Source organism: Aotus nancymaae, unplaced genomic scaffold (genome assembly GCF_030222135.1).
Source record: "Aotus nancymaae isolate 86718 unplaced genomic scaffold, 86718_ANA_hifiasm-v0.15.2.pri h1tg000011l, whole genome shotgun sequence".
NCBI lineage: Eukaryota > Metazoa > Chordata > Mammalia > Primates > Aotidae > Aotus > Aotus nancymaae.
The window spans coordinates 15279612-15303283 of NW_026988422.1; the positions used below are offsets into that span (position 1 = coordinate 15279612).

At 39.6% G+C, this 23672-nt stretch overlaps 1 protein-coding gene across 3 annotated transcripts in view; it reads right to left on the reverse strand.

Moving 5' to 3' along the window:
- The window catches only part of DRD3 (dopamine receptor D3), a 67288-nt gene that overhangs the window by 36844 nt on the left and 6772 nt on the right, over window positions 1-23672 (reverse strand). The window contains exons 1-3 of one of the 3 annotated variants that reach the window (XM_012463903.2): window positions 11471-11590; window positions 8615-8882; window positions 4896-5200 (exon numbers count right to left, since the gene is read on the reverse strand). In XM_012463903.2, coding sequence (XP_012319326.1) covers window positions 4896-5165 — 270 coding nt within the window. In that variant the 5' untranslated portion in view covers window positions 5166-5200; window positions 8615-8882; window positions 11471-11590. Of the gene's footprint in view, window positions 1-4895; window positions 5201-8614; window positions 8883-11470; window positions 11866-23672 lie in introns of those variants that run through there. The other 2 variants (XM_012463904.2, XM_012463902.2) reach the window with 2 other exon arrangements.

Below are 23672 nucleotides of genomic sequence, written 5' to 3' on the forward strand. Positions count from 1 at the left end.
TGGCTGCTTATACTGCCTTTCTCTCCTGATAAAAGTGCTTTAAGCATCACAAAAGGTGCTTCACTGAGTGGAAAAAAATGAGATGTTTGTGCTTGGAGAGGAAGCTCCGGAGTGCAGCCTGTAAGGCAGGAAATTAAAATCTTGAGAGGAAATCTGAGATAGAACAATTTGGGATGGCACAGAAAAGTTGAGAAAATCCTGCAAACTGAATTAAACAGATAGCCAAGCCAGGAGCCCTAAGAAATATAGCCTTCTGTGAGGTCACCCGCATGGTTTTTGTCCTGAACTTCTCTGCTAGGCTTGAGGACAGAGAATACTGAAGCACGTCAGTGACTGGTCCCTGTGAGCCCCTTTATATAATGTTCAGGTGAAGGCTCCTCTGTGTCTTAAAGATGAGAATGATACCAATGAAATCTGACTGTGGTTCAAACTTATTCACTATCTTCTTCCATCTTTCCAATAAATAGTCCCTGGATTCCACTGGGAATCTATGAGATCCCTGGGCAGTATCCAAGGAAGAAACACATAGCCTGTGCTAAATCAATTCTTCCGTCTGGAAATCATGTGCCATAAGTCAGTCTAATCAGAGCGTATCTTGATACTTCTACCAGAAATTCTAGGAAAAGGATTTCCTCTCTTGCTGTGAATGGTGTGGTATGGACACGTGAGGCCTATAGCTAAGCCTGTTGCCTGCAGATAAGGCCAACGTACCGAAAAAGGCAGAGCTGAGAGAACTGTGGGGAAATGGAGCTGGAGCTCTGATGGAACTGTGCCTGCAGCCCACCCTACCAGAGGACTTTATAAAGTTCCTGGTATGACAGCCGATGCATTCTGTTTTTGTTTTGTTTGTTTGTTTTGTTTTTAATGTAAGCCAATTAGAATTAAGCATTTTTCTAAAAAAAAAAAACTTATAATGAAAAATGTCTTAAGTGAGATATTTATAGATCAAAAGTTTTGGTTATCAAAGTACTCTATCAGTCGATGACAGCTGAGCCTAACATCAGCTCAACATGGAAAATGTTGTTGTCACCTCCATTTTATTCACTTAAATCCATGTCTTCTGACTCCCAGTTCTGAGTCTTTTTCTCACAGCATGACACTGTGTTGAAATGACATTCATCCCAGTGAATTCCAATAAAGGCAATGTGATACTTTATTGCCTACCTCAGAGCAATTCCCCACCCCTACATCTTTTATAAATAAAACACACATTTTTCTTTTTTCTTTTTTAGCTTCCTTTGCAGCTAAAGGTGGCCTCATGACTAAGTTCTGGCCAATTAAGCTAACATGAAATCTCTCAGAAACAAGCTTCAAGCTACTCCAGAGAAAATGCACGCACTCTCGATCTCTCATTTCCTGCTGTCCCCACCTATCCTATTTTTGAATACTGTCATGATGCTAGAGAGCTATGGGAACATAAAGAACTAGCTAGCTTGCCAAGAGTGTTGAAGAGGAAGAATGGAAAAGTCTGGTCTGTGATGACACCATGGGGCAGCTGAACCAACACACAATTCTCTTCCTCCAGAATTCTGGTTATGTGAAAAACTTTAAATGTAATTAAGCCACAACTAATCAAGGTTTCCAATATTTACAGCCAAACATTCCTAATTCATAAATACTGGTGTCTGGCAAAATGAGCCAATTTTCCTTCGAAGAAGGTAGAGGTGTTCAAATCAAAGTACACGAGGCTATGAATTTGGTGAATCTTTTGACTCCCAAAATGGTGTTCTTCTCATGAGTATCTTATCTTCCTGGGGGCCTTCAAGCCTATAGCAGTCTCTGTGATCAACATTGCACCCTTTTCTTTTCTAAAGGGAGCTCTTAGGCTAAGTAATTACTAGAGTAGCTACTTAAACTGCACTATCATTAGGACAAGTTAGTGAGAATAATACTTTGCTGCTTCTTGAGGCACATGGATTTATATACTCATAGCCCGTATTTTAAGGGTTCACAGTGCTCTTTTCTTTCATTAAGGTGCCTCATCTGCCTTTAAGGAAAGATAGGAAAACATCTAAGGTTAAGAAAAGTATAGATGATGTAAGATAGAGAGACTTGGTTCTCTGAACTAGAAACTTCTAATATCTTAACTGGTCATCTGTTAATGATGTCTACTTTAAGTGATATCCCATCTTTTACTGAGACAAACTCTTAGCTCACTGCTATGGAGAGTGATGCAGAGATACTCTTCATTGGCCTTAGGGCCTCTTTTTGGTCTTATCAACTTGCTTCAAGGCCCAGTCAGTGCCTCAAATCAAGTTGGTAAGACCAAAAAGAGGCCCTAAGGCCAGTGAGGAGATATCTCTGCTCCCCTAAATCTTCCTTATGTGAATGTAGATTTTAAAAATCATATTCTTATTGCATCTCGGCCTTTTGGTTAAAATCAAATGTAAAAATTATGATCTTGATCACTGAGCACCTACACCAAATAACCTGTTGGACAGAGGGCATAGTATTATGGTTTTTATGGGGAGAAACCAAGAACTCCATCAGAGCTGTTCATGGCAGAAAACCTAGAGGTACTACTGCAGTGATTCCATTAAGGTCTTTGGCAAGATTTCCTGTCATTTTCTGTAGTTTCAGCTGCCCGTCTATGCTCAGCAGTAGAATAGGAGCGCTGCTATATCAGAAGGTGTGGCTAGAAGCGGGTGCCATGGGTTGGTAGCGTGGAAAAGTCTATCTCCTAAACCTGTATATACAGATGTTTTCCAGTATAGTCCAACCAGAGTCCTAGAAGTAATCACAAATACATAGCCAACTAATGCCGCAAGTGGCTTTGTTACAGACACCAAAAGCCTGGTTTTATCTTAGAGGGAATAAAAATCTCATTAGAGTGATGGTCCATTGCCTACATTTCTTTCTGACATTCATCCTTCTGGGCGACTTAAGAATCCTTGGAACATACAGAAATGGACAAAAACATTTTAGGAGAATGGTGGCAGTGCTGGGAGTCATTGACCAATTCATATTGGCTTGTTGCACCTAAAGTGCCTCATTCTTGAACAGAAATATCATGTGATTCTAAATTTTTTTCACTCTCATTATTATTGATATAAAATAACACATAGCTCATCCCTAAAAGTCCTCACCCCAAAAAGTCAGTCTGTAGCAATAGATAGAGAGGCAGATGATATTAGCAGGAATAGCCTATATAATGCATACATTACAGAGAAGATTTATTTCGTCATTTAGATATCAAATGTTGTAACATTTAGCATGTGTTGTATGCCAGGTAGTATGTTTAGGCTACAGGAAATGAAGAACAAAGACCTAGTCTCTGACTTCAAGGTTGACTCAGACTAATAGGGTTGACAGAAAAATCAAGATAATTATAAGACCCTTCACCCTCCCAACTAGGATTATCCTAACTGGGAAGAATAAATACATATTTTTTCTTCAAGTGCTCCCTTAGCCTTTAGATCTACCCAGCCTAGTTGTTTTTCTTCTTTTCCTTTTGTTTTTCTATTTTCTTTTTTCTTTATGTCTCCCCCTTGAGATCATAAGTCTAATTTTAGTTCCCAGCCATTCTTTAACACAGGCATTAGCATAGGCAGTCTATGTACAAGGTTTTTGCTCTCCCATGATATGTCACACTTAATTAACTGTCACTTTTACTATCAATATTAACTGAGATATTAATTTGATGAATCTTAATTTCTCTTAATCATACCATCATTTTTATCCTTCATTGGATACCTCTTTAAAATGACACACAGTGCAGAGGAGAAATATTAATAGTATACGCAGGTTTTTTTTTTTCTAAGATGGAGTTTCACTCTTGTTGCCCAGTCTGGAGTGCAATGGTGCAATCTCGGCTCACCACAACCTCTGCCTCCCGGGTTCAAACAATTCTCCTGCTTCAGCCTCCTGAGTAGCTGGGATTACAGGCATGCACCACCACACCCAAATAATTTTGTATTTTTAGTAGAGACAGGGTTTCTCCATGTTGGTCAGGCTGGTTGTGAACTTCCAACCTCAGGTGATCCACCTGCCTCGGCCTCCCAAAGTGCTGGGATTACAGGCGTGAGCTACCGTGCCCGGCCTCAGGTTTTATCATTTATTTATTTTCATCTCTTAAGTAATTGCATATTTTCCTGGTAAGAATATCTGTTTTTTGAACAGATGTAGTCACCCTGATTTCCTTGTTAGCAAATGAGTGTTTGTCTTGACTGCCACCTGACTCTGTTTTGCACTTCCAAATGAAAATACTTTTAAATTTAATAAATGTTACTCCCCAAAAGAATTCTCCAGGATCTTCGGCACTATCTGTCTGGCAAAGGCTCTGTACTATTAATGGACACGTGGAAAACATAAATTTGAGGGTTTTGTCTGTTCCTTTGGTAGCAGAGTGTACAGAGAGCTGGTACCCAGGAAGAAAGAGTAAACAGGGAGGGTAACTGAGCCATCCAGAGAAGTCTGATCTGTTTGCTGGCCATTCTTTCTATCTTTCCCTACATTCACTAATTTTTTTTCTATAATTCCTTTTTTCCCCTGGCCTCACATCCCTCCTGCACAACACCCTCATATTTATTGAGCACTGGTAAAGATGCCTTCTGGACTGCCTCACCTAGCCCACCATGTCATTGAGACATGTCTGACACAGAGAATAAACTTGAGGCCATATTAGGAAGAGTCCCATCACTCAGCTCTAGTCACCTGAACATTGGAGACCCATGAACAGAATCCTTCTCAGTTCCCTGGTTTGGATGTGGGTAAGGGACAAGATGGTGGCTGTTTTCCAGAGCTTTGGCTCTCTCATTAAAGGGAGAATGAGAGCTCTCCTTCCTTCCTCAGTTCCTGACTGTTCAGGGAGTCTTTTGAACCCTGAAGGCTGGGAACTCAGGGAAGACAAATACAAGCACAGTCATAGAGGCAGCACGTGCTTGAAGTCTACTCACCTCCAGGTATACCACCCAGGGCATCACCAAGGTGGCCACCAGCAAGTCTGCCACAGCCAGGCTCACTACTAGGTAGTTGGTGGTAGTCTGCAGGGCCCGCTCCTTCAGCACAGCCATGCACACCAGGCCATTGCCGAAGACGATGGCCAGGATGAGCGCACAGTAGGAGAGGGCATAGTAGGCATGTGGGCGCACCTGGCTGGCACCTGTGGAGTTTTCCTCCCCACAGGTGTAGTTCAGGTGGCTGCTCAGCTGACTCAGAGGTGCCATAGCCCAGAGGGAGGTACGTGATGCCAAGGGCCTTCCTGTGAGGAGACAGAAAACAACGTTAATAAAATCAGACTCTTTGGGGCTTGGTTGCTTAGTTACATGTTTTGATTTATTGCATCAACAAATATTTATGGAGCATTTTCTACATAGTAGGGACTTTTGTGAGAGTTGGAGACACAGCAGTGAACAAAGGAGATAAAACTTGCTCCCCTTTGAAGCTCCCATTCTAGAGAAGAAGACAGACAATAAACAAGATAAATAAAAGATGTGGTATGTTCAATAATGACATGTATGACACAAATCGGGGAGGTGGGTAAGTAGTGGGTGAAGATTGTGTCTTTGTGGGTGAATAAGTCTGAATATAATCAGGAACTCCTCATGGAGAAATCATCAATTGAGTCAGGACCTGGAGGAGATCAGGAAGCAGACCGTGCAGATATCTGATAAGACAGCAGTACAAGCAGTGAGAACAGCAGGTGCCAGCAGGAAGCACTAGCACATAGAAGGCATAGGAGGGAGGCCAGTGAGGCTGGAGCCAAGTGAGGCAGGATTAGAACAGTGGAGGGGGTGTGGCAGAGAGGTTGTGCAGTGCCATGGAAAGTACCATGCTTGAACTCTGACTAGGATGGGAAGCTGTTGCAGGATTACAATCCTAGCTCTGATGCTTCCTAACTCTGGGACCTTGTGCTTATTACTTTACCTCTCTGGGCTCCAGATTCTTCCTGTGTAAAATGCGGGAATAATGAAACCCACCTAACTTAGTCCATTTTGGGTTACTATAACAGAACACCTAAGTCTGGGTAATTTACAAAGATCAGAAATGTATCTTCTCACAGTTCTGAAGTCTAGAGGAAGACATAAGGCCTGTGACTTACAGTGTAACCCTGAAACCCAAGTAAAAGTGACTTTTGCCCCAGGCTCTGTGCTATAAAGGAGCCCACTCTGGTCTTCTGCTATCGTCTGAAGTTTGTGTCTCCCTAAACTCATGTGTAGAAATCCTAACTCCCAATATGATGGTATTAGGAGGTAGGGGTCTTTAAGCAGTGATTAGGTTATGAGGACAGAGCCCTCATGAATGGAATGAGTGCTCTTATAAAAGAGACCCAGAGAGCCGGCTAGTCTCTTTCACCAGGCGAGGACATAGAGAAAAGATAGCCATCTATGAACCAGAAAGCAGGTCCTCACCAAACACTGAAACTTCTGGTGCCTTGATCTTGGACTTCCCAGACTTCAGAACTGTGAAAAATAAATATCTGTTGCTTATAAGCTACCCAGTTTATGGCATTTTGTGATAGCAGCCCAAAAGGACTAAGGCACCCACTACTGATATGCCTCTACGCCTCCACAGGATGAAGCTGTAACCTCCCACAGTGCCAAGGAGAAGGTCTGCTAAGTTTACACCCTTGTCTAGACCACACTCAGAATTCTCTGCCAAACTGCTCAAAGCCTGTTTCCAGGGCATCATGGGCCTTATTCTAAATCTGTCACCCTGAGGGTAGACTATGCCATAAATGTGGAGGGTCCCTGGGGCCAAGTGGGTAGCTTTCAGTTAGAGTTCAAACAAATAGATCCTATGTAGGCTGAGGTGGGGAGAGAAGAGGACACGGTCCCTGAGGCAGGTTAGGGGTGGAGGCCCAGCTTCTCCTGCATGGTCACATTTTGTATGGAATTCTGAAGGGTCCAGTAATCTTAAATACGAACCTGGCCTTCCACATTGTTACAAAGTGTATTTGTCAAGGTGGGAAGATTAAACATTTTACTCAGTGGTTTGTTGGTTACAACTTTAAAATATTTAAACATGGTACATATGGACCTTTATGGGAACTCTCTCTCCAGGTCTTGGCAGAAGTAGAGGCTGGCTTGGTGGCTAGAATTGGCCCTCAAGCCAGGTATCTGTAGCTCGATTAGGAGATTGGCCTAATCATGGCTGTCATTTTGTACCTCACTTTGAAATGTTTCAGCCTGAAATGTGAAAGAGTTAAAATGAACAAATGATTGGAAAAGGGTGACCAACTTGGAATGAATTTAGAGAATTGTTTAAAAAAATTGTCCTTTATCTTGGCACACTGTTTGCACTCAATGTATTTTAAAACATAATAATAATTCTTGATAATAATTATAATTTTCTCATTATTCAGAGGAGGGCAGCCGCTACCCTGGAGATAGCACTGCTGCTGCCAAGAGCTTTTGAAAAAATACAATGCTTTCTGATTGTTCAAGGATATTTCCACTTTTAAGGCAGGCTCGGGTCCAAATGTCTTCCCTTTCACAGCTGGGCCACTTTGGAATACAGCGGCCAGAATCCCTCTTTTCTGGGGTCTGAAGCTAATGTCTTAGCTTCATCTTACCTGCCACATACGAGAGAGGCATAAAACCTTTGAATATTTGTTACCCTTTGCCGGACTTTTTACCTGCCAAGAGGTTTGACAGCTACCTAAAAATAGTATAGCTGAATGCCAGCAGCTAATTATATGAAGGGAAACCCTCAACTCTGAAAATCAATTCTGAGCCTGATGTTGGAATCGCAGTTGCATGGATTTCTGATTTCTAATTTATTTTTTTCCACATCTGATCTTAGAGCCTTTATAGCAGCAGGTGGGTTAAACCGTGATTGTCCAGGTAGTTTCTGAAGAGTTGTGGATGTGGGAAATGAAAGCAAAGATGAGTGAGATGCCAGATTACTCTCTGCCTCTCAGCTAATTATTTCACCTTTCTCCCTGCTTAGATTTTTTTTTTTTTTCAAACAAGAGTTGCTTATATAACACAGAACTGAGCTGGGCTTTCTTCTTTCTTTTCCCCTCTGTTAGATATGCTAACAGATGGGAAACTGGTCTCAGGTAGGAAGAAGCAAAGAGCTTAGAGAAGTCATTAACTCAGTCACTCTCTAAGTAATTTACAATGATAGGCTGGTTTTCTCATCAGCAAAATGGGGATAATCATATCAATTCCATAGGGTTATTATGAAGATTAAATGAAATGATATACATGAAGTTTGGCACTACTGACAATTTGGGCTGAAAAATTCTTTGTTGAGGAGGTCGTTCTGTGCATTGTGGGATGTTTAACAGCATCCTGACATCTACACACTAGATGCCAGTAGCACACCCCTCCCCACAAATTGAGACAATCAAAAAATGCTTCTAGATGTTGCCAAATGTCCCGGGTGTGGGTGGACAAAATTGCTCTCCCCATTGAGAATCATCACTCTAGCATAATGTCTGGCACAGAGCACCAGAAATATCGTCACTTTTATTGTTAAGAGAAAAGTGGGAATAGGTGAAGAGTTAAATAAGCTGTGATTATAGAGTATCTAGTGAACTTGGAAATGATGACATTCAGGTAACCTCAGCAAATAGTGGATAGGAGGTAAAAGAGTAGAGAAGGCAGAGAACTAGAATATTACTCCTTACTTCATTCTTTTAAGATTCATTACATATAGTACTACTTACACTTTTTAATGAGCTTTTAAATTCCTTACAAAGTGTTGATTTATCTTGTTCTTTATAGTTTGTTCTGGCATCTTTCAGAGGGAGTGCATAACCTATTTAAAAAGTCAGAGGAACAGAGAGTGGTCAGGTCCTCATCAGTTATAACATTTGTCCTGCTTTGCTGATGTTCAGTTTCTCAGTGCTGAATAACAGTCTGCCGGAAACATTTGTGGGGTGCCTCCTTAGCACCTCATTAAGACTTACAGAGTTTTAATTATTTGTTCTCTTTCTGTAAGAGAACAAATGGAGATGAAGACAACTGCATCTGGGCTACTAGTGTGTGTCAGGTACAAGTACTTTACGTGCATTTTAATACTTATAGGAGCCCTAAAGGTGGATATTGATATATTCCTTTTAAGGATTAAAAAAACTGAGACAGAGTGAGACAGAGAGATTCAATTACTTTCTCAAGATTACACCATGTGTCAGGGACTGATTTGAACCAAGCTTCATCTCAGGCATTCTTAAATACCAAACTCACAATTATCTAATGTGTCTATGCTAGGTATGGAAGTCGATGTCTGTTATTCCCAGCTGGACTTAAGGGCTCATTCCTGTAGTCCCAGCACCTTGGGAGGCTGAGGTGGAAGGATCACTTGAGGCCAGGAGTTTGAGACCATCCTGGGCAACATAGTGAGACTCTATCTTTAAAAAAATAAATTAAAAGAAAAATTAGTATTCCCAGCTACTTGAGAAGCTGAGGCAGAAAGATTGCTTGAGCCCAGGAGTTAGAGGCTGCAGTAAAATTGTGCTACCCCCGACTGGGTGACAGAACAAGATCCTGTCTCAAAGTTAAAAAAAAAACCGACAAAACTTTCATTCCCACGTTGAGACAGGTTTCACTCAACCAAGAACAAAACACTTCAGTAGCAGGGTTCCATGACCACATCTTCACTCATTTCACAGGTCTCTGGCTATTGCCACCTCTAATCTTTTACTCAGACACCTCCTGACTACCAGTTGCCAGAGCTTTTCTGATCTGGGCTATAATTCGGACTTGCTATATTGCCTGATAAAATTAATAATTATAGCTAAAATTTATAAGCATTATCATCATTCAACCCCACAACAACCTGATGAAGAAGGTAAGCACTATAATCATACCAATTTTTCTAGAAAAAACAGGTGAGTCACAGAGAGGTTAAATATCTCAGTGAGGCCACAAACCAGTAAATGATGGAGTTGATTCAACCCAAGATTTATCTGATTCCAGAGTTCATGTTCCTAACTATGCCACTTTTGCGGTGAGACAGACAAATGTGAAATGGGTACTAATTTTAAAATCTCACTTGTTCAGGGTATCTTATGCATATCACCTGACCAGGTTTGGTGAAGTAATGCAGGTGCACACTGCTCACAGAGCCAGTGGGAGTTACATTGTTATTATTATTAGAGATAGTCTTTAGCATTTCTATGCTACTTTCTTCTTGCAAATTGCTGCCTATTTTCCTAGAAAAGATTCACAAATGCATTGCAATACATAGCATGTTTATGTATTTGGGCACATTTACACTGTTGGTAAATGTACAGAGAAAAACTATTGCTGGTTACTTAGGTCCAGTAGCTAAGATAATAGTTTTTCCCCCTCAATAAACCTGTCTAGTAAAGCATAGCATACTCACTTTCTATCACAACCTCTAAAGACTGAGCATCCTACCATTCTAATCAGAGATAAAATGGGGAACTCAGGAAATCAATCAATAAGCAAATATTAATTGATGACAAACTTCAATGCATTAGAAATTGAATCTGCTATTGAGTAGAAACTGTTTGGTATTTGCTTTAATGCATATTCCATAATAAACAGCCTTCTGTATTGGACACCCATTTGGATACCGTCAGTATTTTCCTTGCTCAATACCCTTGCTCACTGCTAGTCATACAGACCCTTGAAAATATTCAACTATAAATAAACGAGTGCCTGAGTAAGAATCTTTCTCACATTGTCTTTACTTGTCTTTGACTATAAGAGATTCCAGTGCCACGTCAAGCAGTAGGTCTTCACTCTTACCTAAGGACAGACATTTTACAGACCTTTTAGTATCAGCAAGCAAAGGGCTTCACCTATAAAGTGAAACAGGCATGCACAATGAATTTAGAGTCCAAGTTTCTCTTTGCTATTGCTGCATTATTATTCATGCATGCATTTTGATGGTATTCAATTAAACTAAATGTATGAACTGGAACAAATACCTAATTGCAATGACTTCTGTTGCCCCAGTAAGCTACAGCAAGTAATGGAAGTCTCACAATTAAATAACAACAATACCCTAAAAACCATATACCATCATCAAAGGAAACATACACAATCATCATCTCAAGTACTACATATCTCTGCTGGGAATAATTGGATTCTGACTTAGAAACAGCCTGACTTTAAATAGACCATTGAAAATAGTGCCTCTCCAAACCTTCAGCTCTGAATTGCCAGGGTGCTGAATTGAGGAGTTTAAAATAACAGACCCTTACAATTAAGTAAAATCCTTAAGAGGAATACAATCAACTTCCATACAAATCCTGGAAATAATAACAGCTTTTTGTTTTCCATCTTTTAATTCTTCCTTGATATAGCTTCTAGAGCCCACAAGGATACAATTTTGGGGAATAAAAGAAAAGAAAAAGGAATAGGAAAGGTTTCTACTGTCCAACCACTTAGAAGAAAAACAAAACCATTTCCTCAGGGCTTTGGTTTTTAAATAAGAGTGGGTATTGAGTTTTAATGCATATTTTTAGAGATCCACAGAACCCCAAGCTGATTAAATAACATTGAGGAAAATACTATGTACTAAATTAGAAACGAAAAGAAAAATTACTTACCCTAAAATTTTCTTCTGATTTCCGGAGACCAAGGAGTTTACCAGTTCGGCTCCTGTAGCCATTTACTGACAGCAGGCATACCCAAGCAAAGCAAACTTTGCTTTTCTCAGGACTCAGGAACTATGCAAATGAATAGAAAGAAATCACCCATTTTTGCCTCCAAGGTGAAATTACTTGAGTGCAGCTTTTCCAGCTTTCCTATTAGACCTTAGTGCATGTTTCATAGCTGCTTTCGAATGCGTCGATTTTCTATAGAGGATTTGGGAGGGATCCTAAACTGAGCATTGGTTGGGTCAGCCGTTCAGAGGTTCTGTCCTTGGTGCTGAAAGAGAGATGGAGTAGGCAAAAGCAGGATCCGTTTTCTACCTCGCTCTCCTCTTTTTCTCTTTGTCTCTATCTGCTCTGGTACTGTGCTTTTTAGTACATGTGTATTTTCCCCTCAGTGCTCTTTTTAATCTTAGTTTTTCCACTCTTTTTACCTTTATGCTTTAATTTCTCTTGAATAACTCTCACCGTCCTCAGTTTAATTGCCTTTCCAGATTTTGGTGGGTGTAAAGATGATTAGTTCAGAAGAAGGAACAGATCATCAAATTGATACCACAATTGGCTAATGGAAATCAGTACAATTTAAAACACAATTGACAGGATAATTGAATTCGGAGGTGTAAGCCTGTCTGGGAAAAGAAGGTTAAAGGAAACATATTACAAAGGTAGCAAAATTGAGGCATGGTGTATAACTGGTAATAAAGATGAAATAAGCTTAATACTGTAAGACATGTTAAATGTTTATGTAGCAGCACTTCTTGTTTTCAGAGAACTTTACAAATATTTGCCAATTCATTCTTACTGATTCTCTGTGATATATATACCGTTTTAAAAACTGGTTTAGAACAAGCTAAAGTGAGATGCAACCAAGGACATATCAGTGAAAGTCAGTAGTAGAACATAAACAATCCTAATTTATGGTCACCTGTTCATCTTACATTTTACTGTGGAATCCTAACCATTTCCTGTTCTCTCTCTCTCTCTCTCTCTCTCTCTTCTCCTCCTTTTAGGCAATATGGTAATTTTTCCGCTATTTTCTCTACCAACAGTGGATGTGCTTGGCAACTGCAGTGCAGTCATGGGGAAGCTATTTCTCATTTGACTGTGATGGAGACCTCTGCTGGCTGAGAAAGAAAGCAGCAGCATCAACAAGGTCTAAATACTGCTATTGATCACAACCGTCATTTATTGAGCATGTACTTTTAGCCAGTCATTTTAATGCATTGCCCCTTTTAATCCTTTCAACAACCCTACAAGGTAGGTACTATTTTTGCCACCCTTATTTTATGGATAGGAAAATTAAAGCTTAGAGAGGTTAGTATAATGTCTGAAAGTTGCACAGCTAACAAGTGGCAGACCCAGGATTTGGATCTAAACATCCTAATTCTCTTAAACACTATGGTATAGTCTTCCAAAGGCAGAAAATTTGAACTTCCCAGAAGACTGATAATATGTCAGAGAGAATAATAATTATAATGACAATAATATTAATACATTTGTATATAGTTATATTTAATCATTTAGATGATTTAGAAATCATTTTGTAAATTATATTCTTGTTTGCATCTTACAGCAATCTTCATGATGCCTATTTTTACAGAGGCTGTTATGGGATAATTTATGTCCTTCCAAAATTGATATGTTGAAGCCCTAACCTTAGAACATGACTGTATTTGGATATAAGATCTTTAAAGCATGAATTAAGTAAATATGGGGCCTGTAGGGCATGCCCAAATCCAATATGACTGGCTTCCTTGTAAGGAAAAGAAGGGATACCAGGAATGTGCACACAGAGGAAGAGACACAGGAAGATGGCATCTGTCTGCAAGCCAAGGAGATGGGTCTTGCAGGAGAAACCAAACCTGCCAACCTGTCAATTTTGGACTTCTACCCTTCAAAACTGTGCAAAAATAAGTTCCTCTTGTTTAATCCACCTAGCATGTGGCATTTTGTTATGGCATTCCTAGCAAACTAATACAGAGGCATAGAGAGATTAGATGTCATATCCAAGGGTGCCCATAATTCATTGGGCATAAATGTATTAGTTATATGGCATAAGTATATTGAGCATGCCCTAAGACTAGAACTGCTGGGTTGAATGTGAACCCCTAGGCTTTTCATCCCTCAGATAAGGGGACCAAAAGAATATGCACTGCTAAAGCTTGGCTTGTCTGACATATAAAAGCAGGGATTAATGTCAGGCTGGTGTGGGAGCAGAAGGAAGCAGAGGCCTTCTAAGGAGTTAACCTCATATCACTCACTTTCAGCAACATGGTTTTTACCTTTCAATATCCTGTGTTTATTTTCTTTAACACTTGAAGATTTTGTGCCTAACGATTATGCTATCTTGATAATACATGGATGTAGTAGGAAGAAACCTATTTGTAGACTTTCTGTGTTGAGAACACATATCCTATCTTCCAAGGGCAGTTCTAAATGCTGGCAAGATACTCCTCAGCATGTTTTTAGTGCTTTTCTTTGGCAAAATTAAAAGGAAGATAAAGATGTATGCAGACTCTTACTCTAATTCTATGTAGGAACAAGAGACAGGAAAATGAACTGACATGCCTAAAATCACACATCTAGGCAGTCGGCTCTGTCCCAACTCAGCTCTCTCTGGTAAACTCCTTGACCCCCATGGTGAATGGGGAAAGATTGCTGTGGAAATAGAAGAGAAGCAGGATAAATGAGGTGATCCTTTTCCTCTGGACTTCACTATAGGTGAATTAGCAATTGCTTCTTTTATGTGACACTTTCCATTCATACAACACCAAATAGTTTTATTCTTTTGAGTAAATGGAACCGTTATTCATGACTGGCATCGAGATATGCCTTCTGGGAAGAACTCCAGGATGCCTACAGAACAGAGATACACCTCGGTTGAAATCAAGAAAAATGTAGGTCATTTTCTTCGTCTTCCTTCCAGAAACTCCATCTCAATAGCATGGCTGGAACATTCTCATGTACTAGCCAATGGCCGGCCCTTCATCAGGAAAGTCTTTATGTTTTGAACTTGAAGTGGGAAGTTTAGAGAAAGAGTGGAGAGATAGTGAGCTTCTGATATGTACGGTTACTCAATGATTTTGTTTAAAAGAAAATTGATGTGAAGTTTGTGGTGGGAATATTCTCTTCTTGTCTTTGAAATACTGCTCCATGGAATGACCTTGCCTTGAGCACTGACCTTTGAGTACGACATGAGTTTCTCACACCACTTCCAACCCCCACCGGGCTCCCTCTCACCAGAACAGTATGGAGACCAAATGAAGCAGTGTGGGGAGCCAATTTGCAGGACCTGTATGAATAGATGAACATTTTGTTTCCATGTCTTATTATAACTAGCATTCCTTACTGTGACCTGGAGGATTTGATTAACATGATGATCTTAAATTGCATGGATACTGATCAGGTCTGAAGAATATCCTCTTAGTGTGTTTTTCACTCAAATCAGACCTCAAGTGGTAAAAGTGTAAATGTAAGTTGGCAAATGCAGTGGGTGCTCAAGCAGTATGGTTATTTCTTCTCAACCTTAGCCCCCATTCCTCTCCAATGAGATCTGGTAAGATGAGGACCATCTGAGAAAGTCTTAGGGTTTACATTTGAATTCATTCTGCTGCTATAATAAATTTTTGAAAGAAAAATAGTTCAATTCATTTATTATTGTCTAATACTGAGCACCACTTTCTTTCTACCAGAGAATGGGAGCAAATAACAGAAGGAGGCTTCTCATTCAATCAGATTTGTATCTAGTCACTCATTATTGGTCACAGAGTAACAGTAAGGAAGGAAATAAATAAATGATATTTGTTTTTATATCTGCATCTATCCTTCTTTGTGCTTGAATTGTACCTCCCTTTTCTACTTCTATTTTAACTTTTCAGACTATTTTTCTCCTGTTTTTTCCTACCCTTCATCATTATCTATTTTTTTTAGGGGGGGTGTCTCACTCTGTCACCCATGCTGGAGTATAGTGGTGTAATCATGCCTCACTGAAGCCTCGACTTCCTGGGCTCAGGCAATCCTCCCCACCTCACCTTCATGAGTAGCTGGGATTGTAGATATGTGCTACCACACCTGGCCTTATCTGATCTTTTATTCTTCTAACTTTTCCTCAATTTCTTCCATCTCTTCTATATTTCTTTTCTTATTTCCCAAAACACATAACTAGAAATGAGGATCAGTTAGAATTAGAGAATTTTGAATTTTAATTAATTTATCGTTTGTTCAAAAAGGATGTGGGGTTGATAGATAAGGCAGATTATATTTCCCAAAGATGATGCTGCTGATATGCCCCATTCCTCATGTTCTTCTAGAACCTCACCATTCCACCCTCAAGAGGTAGAGCCTTATGTCTCTCTTCTTGAATCTGGTAGGCCTCCATAACTGTGTCTACTAACAGAGTGTGGTAGAAGTGATGTTATGTGATTTTTGAGGCCAGCTCATAAAAATGCCATATATTCCCTTTTTGTTCTCTTGAGACACTTGCTCTTGGAGTTCAGTCATCATGCTATGAGAAAGCTCAGGCAACCCATGGAGATGCCATGTGGAGAAGAACTGAGATCATTGTCCTGACTAAGCTCACAGCTAAAAGCTAGCATCAGCTAGCCAGTCATGAGTAAGTCATTTTGAAAGCAGCTCCTCCGGTCCCCCATTGAACCATCTCAGTTGATGCCATGTGGAATAGAGTCAAGCTCTTTCTGCAAAGCTTTGCCCAAATTTCAGATTCATGGGCAAAATAAATGTTTGATGTTGTCTTAAACCAATAATTTTGTTATGTAGCAGTAGGTAATAGATAATCTGAGACTCATTTTCTCTAGAACATGACACATTTAGTGTTCAGAAGGAGCACATCTCAAATCCTATTAAGTCCCATTTCATTCTGAGGAAATCACTGTTTAATTATTTGGTGTGTTTGTTTGAAACTAGATGCTATCTATTTCACCTTTATGAAATTTATAAAACCCTTTTCCTCAAAATATGGTCCAAGGACCAGGACCAGGAGCATCAACTTCACTTTGGAAATTTTTAGAAATGGAGAATCTTGGCCACCACCCTAGACTTACTGAATCCAGGATTTTCATCTTAACAAGGTACACCAATATTTATTAAAGTTGTAGCAACAAATGGTGTGAAGAACAAGACTATGAAACAGATGCATCTCTAAATCTCTAGATACTGGACAAAGAGTTTATTATTTTCTACTTTCTTATATTTTTCAATTTTTAATTTTTTTAAATACACGTTATATGAAATCTATAATCTTACAGATTTTAGGTATACATTTCAGTGGTACTAAATACACTTATGATGTTGTACAACCATTACCACTGTTCATATTCATGATTCTTCATCTTGTAAAACTAAAATTCTTTACCTATTTAACAATAACTCCTCATTTTCTCCATACCCTGGCAACCATCATTCTACTGTCTCTTGTTATGATTTTGACAACTCTAAGTACCTCATATAAGTGGAAGCCTATTGTATTTGTCTTTTTCAGACTAGCTTATTTCACTTAGCATAATGTTCTAAAAGTTCATTGATATTGAAGCATATGTCAGAATTTTCTTTTCAAAGCTAAATAATATTCAGTTGTACCACATTTTGCTTATGGATGATGCTTGAATTACCTCCACATTTTAGCTATTGTGCATAACACTGCTATGAACATAGGTGTTCAGATATCTCTTTGAGATCCTGTTTTCAGTTCTTTTGGATATACATCCAGAAATGGAATTTTTTTTGGCATGTCTTTCAATCTAAAGTTAGTTTTTTGTAGACAGTATATCCAGCAATCGTGTTGTTTATCCATTCTGCTGATCTCTGTTTTATGATTGGATAGTTTAATCCATTTACATTTAAAGAAATTACTGATAAAGAAGGACTTTCTTCTGTTGTTTAATATTTGTTTTCTATATGCCTTATAGCTTTCCTCCATCTCATTCTGCATGACTGTCTTTTTTGTGTGTGTGTTTAGTTGATGTTTTCTGGTGAAATGTTTAAGCTCCTTTCTTATTTCCTTTTGTGTATATTCCTAAGCTATTTCTTTTTGGCTACCATAGAGATTATACTTAACATCCATGTTGGTCAGTCTGGTCTCGGACTCCCAGCCTCAGGTGATTCACCCACCTCGGCCCCCCAAAGTTCTAGGATTACAGGCGTGAGCCACTGTGCCTGGCCTTAAATCTTCTTGAAGTTACTACAGCCAGACGGGGAGGGGTTTGTAACAGTGTGGAAGTTGCAACAACTATGGTAGCATGATCCTTTGTCTGCATGCCTGTGATCAGAAGCAGCAATCAATAATCAGATCATAGTTCCCTGCTATTTGGAGGACAAGGTTCTTTTTGCCCACTCTGGCTCCTGCAGGCTGCTCTTAGAATTCAAACACAGCTGTATGCCACATTACTGAGAATAGGGAATGGGTAGTTGCTATTATGCTAAGAGCTGACATGACAAAATAAACTTAATAATTTACCATCCACACCTTCTCCTGGAAGTTGCACGCTTTCAATAGATTCCAGAGTTCCAAAATAATTATATCAGGCAGACTCTGCCAGTGCAATTGTTGTCTAGGTGGGGAAACAGATTCTTGGTGCTTCCTAATCTGCCATATTTCTGAAATCCTCCCCTTTTTTCCACTAGCTTTTATTGCTCCCTCTGGAAATCAGAGAGCTATGTGTATAGAAGATGGAGGATGAGAGAGATGTGGGAGTGTTTTTATGATGGAAGCATGAATGTCTGGGAAAGTGAAGATCTAGAGGCTCAAAAGTTGCCCAGAGACTCTAGACTGGGTGGGAAATGTTTCAACTGTTTTACCCTAGGCATTTAGGGACACGTATCATGGGGAATAAGACGGAGGGGTAGTGGAAGCACTTTAACGTTTTCATAGTTGACAACATTCCATCATAGAACAGGCCGTGTGTTTTCTTTTATTCTTTGTCTTCTTTTTTTTTTTTTTTTTTTGCAAATGTATATCATTATTTTTGTCATAAATTGGGGTTTGTGTGTTCACACACTGTGCTCCTCTTGGGCGAGTGCCTTCATAATGATTTGATCTCTGCCCTAGAGCACAAAGGAGCTGATTTATCTTCATATCTTGTTTTCCAAGATGTTCAGCATGTATAAAGTGTATCTGCAATCCATTTTATTTTTATTTTTATTTTTTTTGAGATGGAGTCCCGCTTTGTCACCCAGGCTGGAGTGCAGTGGCACAATCTCGGCTCACTGCAACCTCTGCCTCCCGGGTTCAAGCAATTCTCCTGCCTCAGCCTCCCAAGTAGCTGGAACTACGGGCACATGCCACCATGTCCAGCTAATTTTTTGTATTTTTAGTAGAGATGGGGTTTCACTGTGTTATCCAGGATGGTCTCGATTTCCTGACCTCGTGGTCTGTCCATCCGCCTCGGCCTCCTAAAGTTCTGGGATTACAGGCATGAGCCACCGCACCCGGCCTGCAATCCATTTTCTGTAGGTTACATTGTCTAATCCTCAATAGTTCAATTCTCCCCAGCAGACAGGACTTGTAGAACTTTGTGTGTTATGACAATAATCTTGAATTCCATGAAGCTTTTGCTGCTTCCACAGCTCCTTTGCAATCTTGTCATTGATGTTCAGATATCCTACTGCATTGCTATGATTGAAATATGGTCATTACTGGAGTAGAGCAAAATGACAGACTATTACAAAGTAGTTGGTTTGAAAAAGGACAAATATGACCATCTAAGAAGGGCATTTGGGATCACTAGAACTCTTGGGAGTTCAAAAACTCAGCTTCATTGGAATGGCTTCACTATCCCTGGAAATGCCCATTTTCTCCTTTTTCCTATCTTATTTTCCCTATGTTTCTCTCAAACTGGCTCCAACTGTTTCTTAAAAGATGCTATATGAAAGTGCTGATGTTCATAAGGTTCTAGTCATATTAGGGTACTTAATAGAACCATAGCAAGTAACTCAAGCAAATGGATTGTGCCTCTTATTCATTCTGACCAAACCCATGAAATGAGACATTAGATAACACTAGATAATTCAACATAATCATGCTCCCTATGCCCTAAGAGAAAAAAAGAAGCAAATATCTGAGCATCTCCCCTCTCCATAAAGGTATCCAAGTGTACTTGGAGAATCGTTTATTATTTTGGCTGGGGCTTTGGCAAACAACAGAAAACCCCCTTCTCAATTGAATAAAATGATAAGGAGTTGATATCTTACATTAAAAGTCTAGAGGTAGACAACTTCACACAAATTCATTGGGGCTCATTTCAACATTTCTTTTCTTTTCTTTTTTTGAGATGGAGTCTCGCTCTGTCACCCATGCTGGAGTGCAATGGTGAGATCTCAGCTCACTGTAATCTCTGCCTCCTGAGATCAAGTGATTCTCATGCCTCAGTCTCTTGAGTGGCTGTGACTACAGGCATATGCCAGTACACCCAGCTAATTTTTGTGTTTTTAGTAGAGATGGGGTTTCACCATGTTGCCCAGGCTGGGCTTTAACTCCTAACCTCAAGTAATCTGCCCTCCTCAGCCTCCCAAAGTGCTGGGATTACAGGCATGAGCCACCGCATCCAGCCCCATTTCAACATTTCTGCTCTTATAGATCTTATCCTGGGGCTGACTTGCCTCATGTTCACAACATGGCTGTACCAGCTACAGATATTCATATTTTCAATGCAACATCCAGAGGTGGAGAAAGAGATCTGTTTTTAACATTAAGGGAGCTCTTTCCCAGAAGTCTCTTGGCAAATTCTCTTTATATTTCATTTGCCAGATTTATATCACATGTCCAGGCTTGAATCAATAGCAGTAAAGGAAATAGGAGCACTGCTGCTGACAGATTTCCTGAGTCACAAAGGAAAAGAGGGGACACTGAATAAAATGTGGAGTTTTTGCTAGCAAGGAAGAGTGTAGGAAATGACAAATGGCTACCCTTAAGATTAAAATAAACTCTGAGTAATGTTGTCAAAGGGAATCACCTGAAATATTCCAAAGAATAATACAGCAGCATTACAATGATTTTAAAAAGAATAACAACATAATCATGCCACTTTCATTTTGCAAATTTTATTCTAGTCTTTGTCCACTTGTACATATATTTTACATAGTTGAAATCTTAATTTTATAGTCTATCTTTACGATGTAAAGTAATTACAAATAATATTTATATACATTTTATATTATGGTTATCATCTTTAATAACTAAATTCTCTTTAATTCAGTTGATGTAACATTTTAATCCAGTCTATATCATTTGATTGTTTTACTATTATTAATATCAGTGCAGTAGATCTTTAAAGGGGATATTTATATTAAGCACATGTCAAGAGTAAGGTTATAGCCAACACATTAGGAAAAGCAATGGCGAGTAGCTGAAAGACCATCAGACCTGGAGCTGAAGACTAGAGTTTTGTCTTAACTCTGCTATAGCCTTGTTGCATATGCTTTGGCTGGTTTATCAATCTTTTGAGACTCAGTTCCCTTATTTGGAAAATGTGAAGTTGGAATAAATAAATTCCATGATCATTTCCAGCTCAATTGTCCATGGTTTTATGAATTCTAAGATCCCTTGAAAAGCTTAAGTATTTGGGTTGCAGTCTAGGAAACTGACTTAATAAAGGCATAGAGATGGAAAATTGGTGGCCACATTATGCCTGTAGAAAACTTATGTTTAGCCAGCCCATTTTTATGTAAAGTGAATGCAAATAGTTTTTAGATAGAGCATGCACCATTCAGTTTGGTCACAGTTTTCTCCACTCCCTGTTGTTTGACACCAGGATGCTTCATACCTTTATAATACCTGTCTTGCCCCACAGGGCTTTGAGTTTGCAACCCCTGGAAGAAGGTGACACTGTGGCAATTGAATGACTCCCTCACCTGAACCCCTAAACCTAGCACCTAGGTTTCCATGGAAGTCTTCCTTCAAAGTATTGTTGAAAGGCAGCCTTATTTGTTCGCAAGATCTAGCGATGGTTTCCATGTTATGCATATAAACACCTTGTCAGGCATCAGAGACAGGTTGGAAAGGATGATTGATGGGAGTGGGCTTGTGAAATCACACCTGCTGTCACAGCAGATGGGGAAAAAAGCCGGAGTAACCTGTGGAATTGCTGATTCTTTTTGAAAATTCACTCATAAAAACATAATTTTAGCTCTTTTACATACTTTAGATAGAGCCAGTATTACAAACCAAACTCTAGGGGAGCAACTAATATATGAGTTTGCAGGAGTATAATTTCAATAAAATAGCAAGAAGCCTTTACCAACCAGGTGAACTGGTATTTGAGCACTGGGGTGGTGAAGCAGCTCTTTCTTTGCCAAGCAAAAATATGTCATTCAAGCTGCAATTGCTGGCTGGCTGCCCACTGGGCCTATAAGCATGTCCTCAGTGAATGTTATCCCAGTCCATGCATAACTATTGCCTTTGGAGCACAGAATGCATCTCAGAGAGGAAAAAGGAGATAAAATAATTTTTTTTTTTTTTTTTTACAGAGCAAACCAATAAATGGGTAATGGGAAACATGGGCTTGTCCCAACAGGGAATCCATGAGAACCTGAGGAAGTGCTCTGAGGTCTCTTTTGACTTCATTCTGTTGTTGGCTCTGCCCTGTACAACTTAGCAATAGTTATACTAATTTAAACTGATATGTATTTAAAAATTTATTCAGCAACTAGTTATTGAGTTTCCACTATGTTCATGGTACTGCTTGTGGGAAGTACAAAGCAATGTGTTTGGGAGGATAGAACATGCACATATGCCTAAGTTAAGAAGCAGGCAAGAGTTTAACAGGACTAGAAGAGAGACCCCAAGGTAGGTCTGATCAAATCCAAATGAATCTCTTGAACAGTCAGGGCTGTGTATGTAGAAAATGAAAAGGCACATCATCCGAGCAGAAAAGGAAGACTCTCCAGAGAAGCTGGGGATTGATTTGGGCCTCACAGTGTATAGGAGCTAGGTTCAAGTTAGGGCATGATAAAGGAGAATAGTTCTACCTACCAGAGTCCAAAGTCTCTGGCAATTCAATGAGTCATTTGTTTATGCATTCCTTTGTTCATTTGTTCAATAAATACTTACTGAGAGTTGATTTTATGACAGGTCTGTTTTGGGCCTAGAGAATACAGTTAATAAACATGACCAATAGATCTCTGCTCTGGTACAGGCAGATGGAGAATAAAACCAAATAAGAAGAGGAAGTCTCAGATAATGGTGCACATTACGTAGAGAGGTATAATTGGGTGACGGTGAATAGGTGACTATGGTAGACTTGGTGCTTTCTTTGCTTCTCTGAAGAGGTCATGGATAAGCTCATATCTGAAAGACAAGGGGCAGCCAACTGTGCAAAGGTCAGTGGGAAAAGTATTCCCAGCAGAAGGAACAGCTGGGGCAGAGGACCTGAGATGGGAACACGATTGGCACATCTGAAAAGGCCAGTGTTGCTGGGTGTAGTGGATGACAAGAGAGGTGGAACAAGGTGAAGCTGGGTAGAGAAGATTCCAGATGGTGTAGGAGTTTGTATTTTATTCTAAGTGGGATGGAAGCCCTTTTAAGGTTTAAGCAGAGAAATGATGCAAGTTGGCTTCCTGGGTTGCTTATTGTAGATAAGGGGTTGGTTTCCTGGGTAGGTTGCTGTGGGCTGTGGGCCAAAGTTCTGTTTTTATATATGGTCTGGCTAGGGTCTGTATAGTCAATTTCTCAATGCCTTGATAACGCTTGTCTTTATTTCTGAAATAGGTCATACATTTTGATACATTTTTTTCACTATGCTCCTCTAAATCCATTTCTCTTCATCTCCTCATTGTTCTCTATCCTTTTCTTTGCTTCAACCTCAGTTCCACTGGTGATTACATTTGCCTTCAGTGGCTCCTGCAGCACTTACCTCTCCCAGATGACTATTTTATGACAGATATTCATTGAGCTTCCAAACCTAAAGCTTGAGGTTGGCTAATGACGTTTTATGTCTACATATTCCAATTGTCAATGGAGCAGTCTCCAGGGTTCAAAATGTGGTTTATCAATTGATGCTGATAAGCAAACTCTGTTACTTGGTCTGAGATAAGGTAGATACAAAAATTGAGAGTAAGCATCAGAAACACTGATAGCAATTTGAAAAAATACTTTTATTTCTGTTGAACTCAGTATTTAAATTTTAGGCTTATGCACCCCTTTTAT